Source organism: Pleurodeles waltl, chromosome 10 (assembly GCF_031143425.1).
Source record: "Pleurodeles waltl isolate 20211129_DDA chromosome 10, aPleWal1.hap1.20221129, whole genome shotgun sequence".
Taxonomy (NCBI): domain Eukaryota; kingdom Metazoa; phylum Chordata; class Amphibia; order Caudata; family Salamandridae; genus Pleurodeles; species Pleurodeles waltl.
In genome coordinates, this window is record NC_090449.1 from 1,005,360,116 (window position 1) to 1,005,375,695 (window position 15,580).

Genomic DNA, 15,580 nt, shown 5'->3' on the forward strand with positions numbered 1-15,580 from the left:
TTCAAGGGTGCCGAAGCAATGTCTACTCTCTCTATGTACATCTGATTGGACTCTTTTGAAGAAATGATGACATGAGGTCTCTAGGCAGCTAAAGCTTCTTTAGCAAGACCTAGAAATACAAAATATTGTCACTACTCTAATGGCTTTTTTGAAGGGCAGATTTGGCTCACATTGTTTTTCTTTACTCATACTCGCAAAACAGCTTCAGAAAGTATGAAAGTATGGCAAACAAAGTCAATACAACTTTGTTTGTTCATTGACACCTATCAACTTTATTCTATTTACTCAATTACATTCCTTGTATACAGCATGCAGAGTTGCTTGGATATACTTCCCTATGTTAATGTACTTCTAAAACATCTGTATTGAACAGTTTGGAATAGCCACATTTGTAAAACAGGAAGTAGCTCATGAGGCTTTTGTTGGTGTGAATCATGCACATTTGTTTTGAAAATTGAACACAGATTAGTTTTACTCATTGGCTCTATATTCTAAGAAAGGGAATTTGTTTGGTTTTACTTCATTCCTGACAACAACATGAGTAAGTATTTAGGGAGGGACAAGGACAATGATTGACAAAGCTTATATTACTGCTTGGAACAAAAGAGTAATCTGTTCCAGGACCAGAGAAGAGACCAAAAAAATCATTTTAAATGAATTATTGTTTAAAATTATTGTTTTGGTGAATGCTCGCGAGCCTGTTAAACTCAAGCAAAACATGTATTACTAAGAAAATGCTTGGTATGACTGGTATTATTCGTAACCTACTACAGCACAGAGTTCTAAAAGCTCAATTTCCTTAGCAGCTTAAAATAAAAACATTTTCATGAGTGGTGTTGTTCTAAATGATCAACATTCAAAAAACAACCAAAAGCTTGCCTTACTTAATGTGAAGAGTAAGATGTATGGTGGCTTACCCTTAGCAGGACTTTATCATCTGCTTCAGCAAAATACATCTTGGGCACTCCAAGCTCAGAGGCAGCCGCCCACTGAAGGACTGCCTGCAGCTGACGGGCATGCTCATCATAGACTGTGTTCTGATTTGTCACCAGTACTTCAGAAGCTTCTGCTGATCGCTTTGATGAAATTAGTCTCACTGTCCATCCTTTTTTGGGAGCAGGCGGGATCTGTTTGCACCTCCCATTAGCCGACCAAGGCCTTGCTAATGCACGGGCTTCCATTATAGAATCCAGCGTCACTCCAGTTTCTGTCAGATGGTCTACGACAATGTCAATGCTCTGAATGCCCGTCTGATTGGCTACTATATCTATCACTCCTCCAGGGTTTTCCCTAATGAATTCGGATACAGCAGAGCAATAGAATTTAATCGCAGGTTCTAATTCGCTCTTCAGATTATCCAGTGAGAAGATAGCTACTTTAGGGACATACTCCACTTCCATAGAACAAGCAGGTACCTCAGGCTTGACCGGACAGGCTTCATGTGACAACATGTTCTCGATTACCTTTTCATTGAAGTCATGCATGCTTTTTGCATCAGCATCCACAGTGATCTCTGGGGGAACGTCAACAACAACATCTGGTTCCTCATCGTCAATAACGATCACTGGTGGGGGCTCTGGGATCACTTCTATGACATCAGGCTCTGACTCCACAACATTGGGAACAATCTCCGGTGGTTGTGGTTCGACATTGACTTGGAGCACCGCCTGTAGTTCTTTATCCTCTTCTATTGGATCCTCTTTCTTAATGGCTGTGATTGGCCTGGATGGACATGGAGTTGGCTGAAAGGTGAACTCATTATATTTGTACTTCTCATAACAGGGACCCATAACTTCCTTGAGTATCCGCAAACTTAGTCTTTCTGCATACAGCTTCACATATAACTTCACCAATTCCTGCCTGTCTTTTGCAGTTTTTACTGGGCTTTCAACTTTACACTCTGACCCACGATCCATAATCTTCCCTTGCAGTGAGGCATACAAATGTTTCATTATTGAGTCTATGAGCCGCGAAGCTACCTCACTGGCATACCTCATTATTCCCCACCTCAATAAAGTAGCAAAGTCAAACTCTGTCATAGGAAATCCCCCTTTTTCTGTGGGAGGTGAACAGCCACACTCACTCTGCCTGAACTCAAGAAATAGGTACTTTACCATCACCACCATACTATCAGGGCATGGCCCCTCGGGGGAGTCTTTCAACAATGAAGAAGGAAGTGCTGCAGCTTTTTGCTCTGCCCTTGGTGGCTTTGCTTGGGGCACTGTCTGGGACACCGGCGGCACATGGCATGTGGTATCTACCGGCTTATCTTTTACCTCTGGAACAGGAGGCTCCACTGGTGGTGCTGCAGGTAGAGGCTCAGTTGGCATATCTGTCGGCTGCTCCTCTAGTGGTTCGGCTGTTGGCTGCTCTTCTAGTGGTTCAACAGCTGGCTGATCTCCTGGTGGTTCCTCTGCTGTTTGCTCTCCGGGAGGTTCCTCTGCTGGCTGAGCCTCTGGTGGCTCGGCTGAGGGCTGCTCTTCTGGCAGATCGGCTGCTGGCTGCTCCTCTGGTGGTTTGTCTACTGGCTGCTCCTCTGGTGGTTCAGGTGTGGGCTCCTCTTCTGGTGGTTCCTCTGCTGGCTGCTCTTCTGGTGGCTCGGCTGTGGGCTCCTCTTCTGGTGGTTCTGCTGCTGGTTGCTCCTCGGGTGGTTCAGAGGCAGGCTGTTCTTCTGGTGGTTCAATGGCAGGCTGCTCTGCCGGTGGTTCAATCATCAAAAAGTTCTTAGAAGCTTCCATTGTGCCCTCTGTGACAATTTTCAGTGATAGGTTTGATGCATATTTCAACACTTGAGGGTTAACGGTCTGCACAGTTTCACCTCTAATACCATTTGGTCCACAAATAATTTCTCTTCTCTTTGCTGCCTCTTGGCTAGCTGTGTAAAGAACGACAGAGGATAGTCCAGTTGCGTAGAGGGCTACCTCATCAACAGAAGCCGCAAGGCCTCGGTACATTGCATCCTTTTGATCTGAATCCAAACAGTAATCTTCCTTGATATCAAAATCTTCAGACTCAAAGTGAAGTCTCATTCCATTTAAGATATAGGTGAAGATTTCACTGGCTAGCCAGTCGTTGTAGCTTGTATACACGTTAAGTGTTGTGTCAGGAGTTCTGGGAGCGGTGTTTGCTAGGCACGTATTGACTTCCCACTTGTATTTGTAGCCCATTAGTTTGAGGGCATGCTGGAACCCAAGCTTGTATTTCTCCAGATCAGTAAATATGGAATTCTTGTCATAAACCCTATCTTTGGTTGATGCGAAGAGGAACGCCGCCCCTGGGTCCTTGTCCTACAAAGATAAAGAAATTATACATTAGTTCATCCTTCACTATTGCTTTACAATCTAATCTAATCTAATTCATTGTCCAATTGGATGATCCAAATTGCTGCCTGATTGGAAGATCTAATCTGTTGCCCAACTTATTGCCCAATTAGAAGGATAACTATCGCAAGGCACTTGTATCCGTGGTAGATCATTCTCGCACCTTGCCACCAAAACGTGGAACACTCTTCCCACCCACCTGCGCCAGACCAAAGACCTCCTTACCTTTAAGAAACTTTTCAAGACCTTTTCAAGACCTGGCTGTTCGAGCAGTAGCAGCACCTCCCCCCTCATTCTACCCCCCCCTTTTCAGCACCTTGAGTCCCTCACGGGTGATTAGTTCGCTTTACAAATTCCTGATTGATTGATTGATTACCTGTTTATCATCCGTGTCTCATTCGGATTAGCTATATATGCTGTAAACTCGAGTGGCCAAATTAGGTACATTGAGATATGTCTGGAGACAAATAGCACCGATGTTTCTTCTGACTGACTGGTGTTAAACTGCACCTTTTCACTAGCCATTGGGTACAACGTGTCTACATTGGTGCAAGTTTATGTAATATCATGCCTACATATACATGAGGAGGTGACATTAGAACATCAAATTTACTATATAATATTATTAATATGGATGTAACATATAAACATAGTATACTTATGATGCACCTGTGATGTCACAATTTGACGAGTATTTAAAGAGATGCCTGTATATTCATCACCTATTAACCTGAATTGTGTGAACATTTTCCATTCACAGACAGCACTTTTCAGAATCAGCCACATTCTGATTTTCTCTTCCTAGGTAGGACACAGGGGCCTAGCACTGATGCTAAGGCCACTGTAGGTAGCTGCCTTATGACATCATCACACACGGCCACAAGAAGGTGCCAGATAGCAATATATACCAATATATATCATCAGAAATGGTCTTATTTTTAGGAAAAGGGGAGCAAAAAAAAAGCAACTGAAACGTTTCATGATACTCGGAGTTCTACTGCACTGGCCCTACAGTGACCCTCTTTCACCGACTCCAGAAAAGGAAAAGGGTTTTGTGGCACAAGGCAGACACTTTTCAACAGAGTTAAGACATTCCCAATACAAATAATTGTATGAGGGGTCTCATAAGGCCTAGTCTGTAAGGAAAACAAATGAAGACAAAAAAGTCAAAGAGGACACATCACCCACATTCATGAAAATGGCAGCTCTCCTGAATATTCCTCAATTTCTCTCAGGGGTGTGCATGCACAAATGCATGTGGGCACTGAATATGGTTCTTGTCTGAGTCTGGAATGACTTGCAGGCAATGCTGGGCAGTAGGAAAACTATGGGTTTGGACGGTTTCCGCTACAGTGTGCGCCTTCTGACGTACTGACCGGGTGCCCTGCAGTATAGGGACCACTGGGTCATAGACTTCCATTAACAGAGTCAGCTGAGGGATCGCTGTCAGATCATAGCAGTGACTGCCTGTTTGGAGGGGCACAGGCCCTGCTGATTTACACTGGGGCTTCAGCTCCAGTATTAGTTTTTCGTGGGCCTGACCTGACAACTGGACAGATAACTGATTTTTCTTTTGCTAATAAACCCTTCTCAGATGTTGATTGTCATTTGTGTAGATTCTCATTCACACTAAAAAGCTAAGGATATGAACGTCTTGCACATCGCACATTACACGCACTAATGGACATATTTACAAGAAAGTGGCGCATCAGATATGATGCACCACTTATCTTTGACCCCCTGCGCGCCCTAACATCACCATGGTAGTGCTGTATTTACAATACATTGCACCATGGTGCACGTTAGCACAATAGCGTCAAACTTTTTTATGCAATTGTGAAACATTGGCCAACTAGTGCCAAAAATTATGGCACTAATCCTGCAAAGCATGGGGAGGCCAAATGAAAAAAAATGGAGTGTCACTTTAACACCTGCCTTGGGCAGGTGCTAAAAATGATGGGAAAAACAGAGCAGTGAAATCTCGTAAATTTCACTGCACCATTTTTCTGTGCCTCCTAATGGGGGAATGCCCCCCTTGCATACATTATGGCCCTCATTATGAGTTTGGTGGTAATTACTGCCAACCACAGTGCAGTCTGCCATCAAAAGACTGGCATGGATGCGGGAAAAATACCGCTGTAATACGACCGCAAAGGCAAAATCGTCCAGGCAAGAGCGAGGTATCCGACTCTGCCAGGTTGAACGATGGCGGGAAACAGGCTGCACAGAATCCGCCACCGCCATAGCAAAAACTAAACCGCCCTCCCAAATACGAGTCAGAAATCAGCACATTGGTCGTGCAACTGCAGTACACCATTGGCGGTACAGACCGCCGCAGCCACTAAATGGACTCTTCAACAACAACACCCCTCATTGGTCAATTTGAAAACTCCACACCTGAGACACCCACGTACACTTCACATACCCACACACCCCACTATAAAACACACACCCACAATACCCACAATCCCTAGCTATTTCTACCTGCTGCCACACAACTACCAGCTAACTGGAAAGAGACCCCAAAATCTCAAGTCACTTTTTTTGCACACCACACACCGCATGTAACTCACAAACACACAACCACGCATCCCACAACTGCACCTTCAAATATCACCACACCTGCCACCAACTCAATCACACACTCCACTACCCCAAACAACATCACCACATCACAGCACAGATTTCCCCACGCAACTCACTATGGCACCCCCTAAGAAACCCTGTTTCACTGACAGGGAGTTGCAGACCATGGTGGACAAAATAATCAGGGTGGAGCCACAGCTGCTCTGTGCACACGTCCAGCAGGCATCTATAGCCAAGAAGATGGAGCATGGCAGAGGGTTGCCAACAGGGTGAATGCAGTGGGAAACCATCCACACACAAGGGACGACATCAGGAAGAGGTGGGGGGAAGGTCCAGGCAATGGCATCACAACACCAGATTGCCATCCATAGGACTGGCGGTGGTCCCCCACCACTTCCCCCCGAGTTGATCGAGTGGGAGGAGAAGATCATTGCTATCCTGCATCCTGAGGGCCTCACTGGACTCACTGGAGGACTGGACTCTGGTAAGTCAATGACACACCCCTCCCACCACCTGCACCCGAAAGGCATGTAACCCCCTCCACCTGTACCGAACCCAAGACGCCCTATCCCATATCCATCCCACCCCATCAACCACCTACCCCTGCATGCCCACACACCCCACTAACATCTACCCAACCAATGTGCACACAGCCACCAGTCCCTCTGTGTAATGCTTGAAACACAAGTCCCACAATGCATCTTCCATCCCACTAATTCTATGCACTGCACCCATCCCAATGGGCGCCCTGCATGCAGATGTCTGGGGATGTAAGCACAAGAAACTGGTGGCAGATGCTGACAGGGAAATGGCAATGACAGGCAGAGGACAGAAACAGAAGGAAACACGACACTGATAATGTGTGCAAGCAATACACATGTGCAGTGTCCACAATCAACAACTAACTGATTGCCAATGCCATAACCCCTGAAGCTGTTGAGCACTACTTCCACCCAGCTAACGCATAGTCAAACACTCTGCAGGACACCCAATCAATTTGATTTGTTTTACTCCACAGGTAACACTGCTCAAGGCAGCTGCCAGGAGGTGCCAGGAAGGGCCAGTCCCACAGCAGAAAATGGCCCCAGTGATGACAGTACAGCGGGATGTCTGGATCTGGACGAGCATCCTGGCCCATCGGAAACCTCTGGTCAGGCAACCTCCAGAAGCCCCACCCAGCCCACCAGACAGACCCCCACTACACAGACACCACCATCAGTTGTGAGCCAATGGCCCCAAAGCTGTGTCCCTAGCTCAGCCACTGTGTGGTCACCTGTACAGGGACCGGAGTCACCACCTTTAACAGGGCAAGACGATGGAGGTCCTGGTGCAAGTGGGAGTGGGGTGCTGTAACGGGGTCACAGGCATAGGGGGCCCAGTGGGAGGCCATCTGTGGGACAAGGGGGGAGCCAGACCAGGGTAGTGACTGGCCAGGAAGCCATTTCCCAAATCTTCTCAGCATACCAGCACACCAAGGACAGGATGGGCTGCAGAATGAACACTATCAGGTAGCCATGGAGCAATAGCAGGCCCACAATGCCACCATGGCGTCCATCACAGAGGTGCTGCAGGACATGACTGGAGTCCTGCGTGAGATCTCCACCCGCATGCAGGCCCCGTCCACAAGACACAAGACACCCCAGCCCTCCACATCTGCTGCTGGTAGTGGACTGGTGACCCTGCCAGGTGACTCACATGACACCTTCCTCTGCTGCCAAGAACCCCCCGCAAACGTGGCCGTCCAACCAGTCATACCGCAGACACTGTAGCCATGACCAAACCCACCGCCAGGAAGTGATCGCTTCTTGAACTGTCTCCCTTGTGTGCCACTGACACCCCTTGTTGACCATCTACTGTCTGTGCTCCATTTCCCAATGGCCCCATGTACTCTGGAAGTGTGCTATCAACAGCTGTGAACACCAAACTGACTATTTTGTCTACCATCTGCCCATTGCCTTGTAAATTCCCATCCCTTATTTTGCTATACTTAACTAAAATTGTACATTCACACTCAATGTATCTGTGCTCTATTCATAATGTATGCATGTGATGTACTACTTTCTCAATGTCAAATGTTAAAACAGTACCAGAAATTGGCTAGGGCGAATGTCTGCAGGCATGTAACATTCCAAATCTGAAAAATGGCTCCCTGACACTTGCACCAGGAATGTCCTAATCCTCCCTGTATAAGGCATAGCAAAGGGTATCCCACCATAGTAGACCTGTGAGGAACACATATGTAGCATACATTTAGGTACAGTTTGTTCAATGACACATGTACCTGCTTTGTGTCCAAAGTTGGACATCATTGCCAGATTACTAGAGGTCTATCCCTTCTTGACTGACCAGTATTACCATTTGTCAGTTGCACTACACAACAGTTATGCACTCAAATATGCAGGTTTGCAGATTAGTACAACTGTAGGGACATCTACTTCAGTTGAGGTGACTTCCACCCACATTGCAAGGGATACTAGGTTGGTGGGCAAGTACTGAGGGGATGTGGAGTCACAAGTACTGTCAGCAAAACTGGTCCACACTCTCTATCCACGCAGCATGTCCAAACAGTTCATATATGTGAAGGCAGGAAACACATCCAGGAAAACAAAACTTCTGTGTGTGAATTACCTTTGTGAGTCATCAAACACATGAAGCAGTAAGGGGTATGTGACAGTACACACATTGCACCACACACACTGCTGTGTCTCCAGCACTGTTTGTACATTCTTATAAGTGGACACAACTCTACGTAGGAAATGTTGTGGGAAACAGTAAGCAAAATGTACCTTCTACTCATTGGAAGTATAGCTGAATGAGCTGAGTTCTGGAGTCCACATCATCCTCCCCTTCTTCATTGCTGTCCTCTGTCCCCTCAGCTGCCACCAGTGGATCAGGTCGTTCCTCTCTTCCAGCAGGGGTACATGCCTCCTTAGTGCCAAGTTGTGCAGCATACAGCAGGTAACGATGATCTGGCAAACCTTGTTTGGGGAGTTGCACAGGGATCCGCCTGACAAATGCAGGCACTGGAATCCTGCTTTCAGTAGGCCGAAGGTCCCTTCGCTAACTCTTCTTGTCCGGCCATGTGCCTCATTGTAGCGAATGTCACTCCCTCACATGGCATAACTCACTGGTGTCAACAGCCAGGACATGTTTGGATAGAGAGAATCAGCTGGGAAGAGTGGGTATACATAGCACATGTAAGCATTGTGTAGAGGGGAAAGACAGTTTGTTAGCTACTGCACTCCCATCTTTGTCACCCACAAGTCAGGCTCTCTCTCTTTGTAGCTGTGCCATCAGGTGTGGGACACTGCTGTTCATCACAATGTAACAGTCATGCACTTATCCAGGGAATTTGGCAATCACTTGAGAGATGTACTGGTCTGCAAGACACATCACCTGTGCATTAATGGAGTGAAAACCTTTCCTATTCCTGTACACTTGTTCATTAACCCTGGGAGGAATCAACGGAATATGGGTGCCATCTATGGCCCCAGTCACATGTGTAATCCATGCAATGGCACAGAAATCACATTTCACAGTGGGCATGTCAGCAGTTTGGGGGGATTCGATGTAGCTGTGGAGATGTTTAAGCAAGGCAGTCAGGACATCCCTTAAGTTGTTACTGAACATTGGCTGAGACACACCTGCTGCCAATCCCACTGTCGCCTGAAATGACCCATTGGCCAAAAAATGTAGCACACATAGTACTTGCACAGTAGGAGGAATAGCATAGGGATTACGTAGAGCTGGCAGTAGATCTGGCTCCAATTGGGCACACAGTTCACATATGGCCATCCAGTTCAGACGGTAGGTCAGTATGATGTGTGGTTCCTCCATGGTTGCCAGGTCAACTAGGGGCTGATACACCGGTGCATTCCTCAGTCTCTGCAGGGGTCGGTATCTAGGGAGGGACAACACACATATGTCACCACATCAAAAGATTACGGATGATGTCAATGCACACACAACTGCATGCTAAGTTGTATGGGTGACCAGAGGAGCAGGTGAGTGGATTCACAGTGTCTTAGAAGTGAGTGTGATTGCTTGGGTGCATGTGTGTGTGAATGTAGTATTACGAAGCATGTAGGAGTAGTGGAGTAGGCCATCAATGTGTCCCTGTAGGAAGATTTTGGAATGTATTGTTGTCTACTGTCAGTGAGATTGTACCCTATGTCAGCATGCATGTGGTCAGCCTACATTAATGCGTATTCCTATATGGTCTCCCAAGCAGGTCAGTGCCAATCAGAAGAAGGGGTTATGGTGAGCCATCACCAGAGACGTGTGGACCCTGGCGGTCTATAGCCAGAGGAGCACCCACTGCAGGAAACGGTGGGAGGACCTGAGACGCTGGTCCTGGTACACTGCGGAGGCCCAGCTTGGGATGGCCTCCCAACAAGGGAGGGGTGCACGTCGGACCCTGACCCCCTAATGGCCTGCATACTGGTGGTGACCTACCCCGCCTTGGATGGGTAAGTGAAGGCATCACAGCAGCCACATGGGGGTGAGTTCTCACACTGTCCTGCATGCCAACTGTATTGGGGGGATGCTAGGCAATGTGGGGAAAGGTTGCTGTTACAGTGACTCATAGATGTCAGGGTATGCAGGTATTCATCTTCTTGACCGGGTTACGTTACCTTGTTGTGTATGGAGCATGTGTACCCAGGTAAGGTGGAAACTGTGTAGTACAGTCAGTCAGGTAGTGTTCTTGTTGTCTTGCTAAGTGACGTAGTGGTACTCAATACATCTGAGCATTAAATGGATACCTCAGTTGGAGTTGCAGGACATGTGCATTGAATCTGTAGGGCACCACTGTCAGTGTAGTGTTCTTCAAAGAGGCAGGTGTAATCCCTATCAGTGGTACATTCCTGTAGTGCAAAGGCTATGGTTAGGTGAGCTCTGAGAGTGTACTGCATGTGTGCCTACCTGCATCATAGTTGAGTTGCTCACAGACTGCATCCCTTTCTCTCTCTCCCCCTTTTCTTGTGTCCTTGTGTGCATCAGCATCATCAGGCAAAGGAGCAGTGGCACCGGCGAGTAGGGATGCTGCAGCCCACAGGACCCAGTAGGCACAGTTCACAGACAACGAGGAAACCAGTGGGTTGGAGGGTGAGGGTAGCACCACGGGGGAACCTACTACCACTGGAACATCAGACTCGTATTCCTCCTTCGATTGCAGCTCCCTGGTGGTAGCAGACCCCTCTGGGATCACCCCAACGACATCTTAATCCGCCACCCTCCCCCTACCCAATAGCTCCCCACCGAGTTGCCCGTGCCCACTTACCCAGGAGTGTAGGCGTCTCCTACGCCACAGGCACCTCAGCTCCTGCCCCAGTCAGCCCTGCTGCCCTCAATGAGGAGGCTATTGACATCCTGAGGACCATCTCTGTGGGACAGACAACCATCATGAATGCCATACAAGGGCTGGCATCCCAGATGCAGCAGAGCAGTGCCTACCTGGAAGGCATTCATGATGCCTTGGCTGGCCTCCAGAGATCATTTAAGGGTCTGGCCAACACTTTGATGGCAGCCAGTGTCCCTGGTACCCCCAAACCCCCTCCAACCACCTGTCCCCCATTCAGCACCCCTCACCCCTCTCCCATCCCAAGCACACAAGCCAAACAGCATGCACAGTGAACAACACACACGCCACACAAGTACACACACAGGCACCTCAAGCAATACCGCAGCCATGCACACACTCAACTCACAGATGCACACACAACAGCCACATCCTCCACTGTCTCCCCCATCACGTCCTCCCTTACACTGACCTCACCACACACACCGCAAGCACTGCATCTGCACTCCCAGATCCTGCTCCCATTGACACAGTCACCGCAGCAGCAATCACCCAGACATGCACCCCGGACACCACTCCTGCACTTACCACAACAACAATAACAAACACCTGCAGCACACACACTAGACATGCAGGCACCACCACAACTTACATTCACATGACCTGTTTGTCCTCTCCCACCCTTTTCCACCCACCTCCTCCCAACACACATAAATGCACCCACTCAGACACCCCACATTCATCCACCATGCACAAGCAGACTGAGCACCCTCCTGCATCCACGTCCAGCACACCTTCACGTCCTACGACCACTCCCTCTACCTCTACGGCCACGCCTGTTTCCACAGCCACTCCCCGTGCTCCTAAAAAACTTTTTCCTTTCCTGCGTTGACCTCTTTGAACCTCCTGGCCCACCCGGTCTTGTCCCTGCACATTCCAGTGGCCTCCCCAAACCCAGTACCTCCGCTTCAGGTTCCTCCCTGGACCTTCCTTCCAGTTCCAATGCCACTTACCCCTCCAAGAAAACACATATCAAGAGGCCTGATCCCGGTACCACCCACCATTCTCCATCAAGATCTATGGCCAAGCCAATCCAAGTCGAAGCCAAAGCCACCCCCTCCAAAGCCAAAGCCCAACCCTCCCCTTCATGACCTGAATCCCCGCCACCAACCCCTCCCCTTGCATCCTGAGGTGCCTGCCCCATCGATGCCTCTGCCCTGTGGAGACCATGGTTGTGTCAGGAGTCAATTTGGGTCCTTGTTGTCACTGTTTGGCCGCATGGTAATGGACCTCAGAACTGTCCAATGGGTCCATTTGTAAATAGTTCTGGATTCCCCTTTCATATTTTACATTTAATGTATCTGGTCAACCTGCACAGCTGGTGCACTTTGATCACGTTGTCCTGATTTCACTATGGCTGCCTAAGGTGCACAGGTATGTGCACCGTTCTCCCCACCTGTGCATGTGTACTGTGCTTGTGTGGGTGCATCACTTCTATTTTTCACTTTTGCCCCTGTCTGTATTTGTGTGTGCAATTGTGTTTGTGTGGTGATGGTTTTGGAAGTTGGTTTGGATGGTATGTGTGTGGGTGATTGGTTGTGATGTGAGTTCAGTTATTGTGCATGGATGGGTGGAGTGAGAGGTATGGACGATGATGTCATGGCGCTAGGTGTTTGTGCGCCATGACATCATTCAGGGTTCAGTGAGTAGACTTGCAAGAGGTAATGTGGCATCCTTTTCATAATGTCCATCTTACAGATGGACATTGAGCACATCAAATATATACATCAGCTATATTTACATGAACTACATGAAGAGCTGCTTTCTATTGGCCTCTCTTTTCTGCCACTACAAAAGCTCTGCAAAGAAGAGTCACAAGATTTATATCTGTATCGGTGAAAAAGACCTGATTTTGGATTGAGTAACTAAAAAATGTTGATGAGAGACCCTCTGTTTGGAATTACCATCTTGGCAAACATTACTGTGGAATTTCTCATTTCCTATTGTTTGTCTTAGAAAATAATGTTCTTCCTACATAAATGAGAGCATTTGGAATTTAATGCACATTCTCAAGCGTTCTCATACCATACATGTGAAAATGTGGAATTTAATGCATATTCTCATACCTAACATACTTTGGGAGATGTTTCACCCAGAGGCTGTCTCCCACCAGAACTCGATTATTTATATAATACCATGGTTCAGCCTCCTTCTCCATCTCTTTATACCTTACATTGGTCCCTGTGAGCTGCTTCATCCGAATGTTAAGCAGTTTTTAAACTCATATATTGTTTTAGGTGTGCAAGCAAAAGAGACATTTCCTGGATTTTTTAAACAATCAACTGAAAAATAATTGTCCATCTACTGTTAATTGCAATATCTGATTTTTTTTAAAACAACATTTACGAAATCTGCATCATCTGAAAATCTTCTTTCTAAAATGTTGAGCAGTTTTATACTTACGGTATTCCAGTACATGTGAAGAGTCAGACATGTTATGATCAAATGGTAATCATATGCATTTTTCAGTTAATATTTTGCACCATTCTTTTGAAAATGCCTTAATCTATTTAGATCATAACACAGCCTATTTGGAATGAGACTCTAGTGATCCTAAATTTACAAGTTTCTCTGTTTCACAAATCAGCTTTAAAGTCTTGGCAAATGGTATTTCAATTTTAAAGTCTATTCATCTTTAGGTCCTTCTCGTTCTGTATCTGATGTTATATTTTTTATTTAGTTTTTTACATAAATCATTGTAGCACTGTGATGAGAAATTGATTTTGCACTAAAGATGGCTTATCAAAAGATACTTGAACACAATCCCATTCCAGCTAGGTAGTCTTTGTACATCCTCAATTTTTTGTTAAATCTGTTTATTGGTATTTTAAATTGAATAAAACATACACAATGAAGCATCTTTGTATAAGTGATCTGTTATCTGGTTATTATACAATCACGCACAGCGGATAAGGATTATAGTTATGAAGAAGGAAAACATATCTGCACCAGTCAGGCATTATCCGTTAACGATAGTAGGGCATGAGTGGGGTGGTGCATCGTGCGTGATTCAGATGGTGAGAGATAATGTATTACATTCATACATAGTAGAGAAGGTCAGAGATATATGAGCTAATAATTGAGTATACACTATTCTATAAATAGAGACATTATGGGGTGTACTGTAGTCCAATGCAGGAAAAATAAGGTCTAACGGAAAGAAAAAACTGTGAAAACAACAATAGAGAGCTGCTTGGTGAAGAGAAGGTGTATTGGCGCACAATTTGGATAGGTACATCATCGAGGGGGGCACAGTAGTTTAACGTGAAACAACCGCGATCGGAGAGGGCGGGGGGGGAAGAGAGGGAAACAATGAATGATGCAATACAGTGATTGTAAGATCGGGATGGAATGATGTGAGGAGGCAGCGAGTTCAGAGCGCGAGAGCTGCTATTGGGTCGGTACCATGGAGCTGACACATTTGATTAATTTAGCTAGGGTTGGATGAGGTGTCCGCACAAGGTGAGGCGATGGGGGCGGGAGCGGCCAATTTATCTTCTACTTTCACTAAGTAAGTGTCCCATAGTGTAATCCCACCTTCGCCCCCACGTTTGCGGTTGTCATATTCAAGTGCTTGTGCTTCAATCGTAGCCCAGTGTAGCACCCCTTGAAGCCATTTCGATATGTCAGGAGGTTTCGGGGCCTTCCTGTTCATAGCAATCAAGCGTTTAAAGAGGATAAGGGCGAGATACACAAACTTTAAATAATACTTGGACAATTTGGACCTGCGGGTTATCCCTAAGAGGCATAGCAGTGGGTCTAACGGGATGGGGACGTCTACAATATCGGAAACATGCCGCAAAACGTGTGCCCAGGTAAGGGATATATCAGCGCATTCCCATGTCATATGTAGGAAGGTGGCATTGTTTTGGGTGCATCGTGGGCATACCGAGAGAGCTCCTGGAAATATTCGATGTAGTCTGTGGCGGGACAGGTAAGTTTGATGGATGTAATTGAAGTGTGTAAATTTCAGTCTGGCATTCTGCGATACGTATTTGACTTGTTGTAAGGCCATTTTCCATTGGGGGTCCGTGAGGGTCACTCCCAGGCTCTGGTCCCATCTAGTTCTACTATGAGAATGGGGAACTACATTTGTGTCTCTCAATAGGGCATATAAATTAGTGATTTCTTTCCTTTCCCCCATCCTAGTCAGTAAATGGTGAAGTATGGCGTGTGTTGGGGGTTCCAAGGAACCAAAGGACCACATTTGTCGAACTACAGCTTGTAGAGCTGCGTGGGCTAGGAATTGTCCGGGATCTAGATGGTAGAGGGTACTGAGTGTCTGGGAAGTATGTAGTTTCCCATCTTGAAACAA

General features: G+C 46.7%; 1 protein-coding gene across 1 annotated transcript in view; it reads right to left on the reverse strand.

Moving 5' to 3' along the window:
• Window positions 1-15,580, reverse strand: part of LOC138262468 (uncharacterized) — a 94,388-nt gene that overhangs the window by 22,383 nt on the left and 56,425 nt on the right. Inside the window, exon 3 of the mRNA XM_069212362.1 lies at window positions 918-3,287. Coding sequence (XP_069068463.1) covers window positions 918-3,287 — 2,370 coding nt within the window. The remainder of the gene's footprint in view (window positions 1-917; window positions 3,288-15,580) is intronic.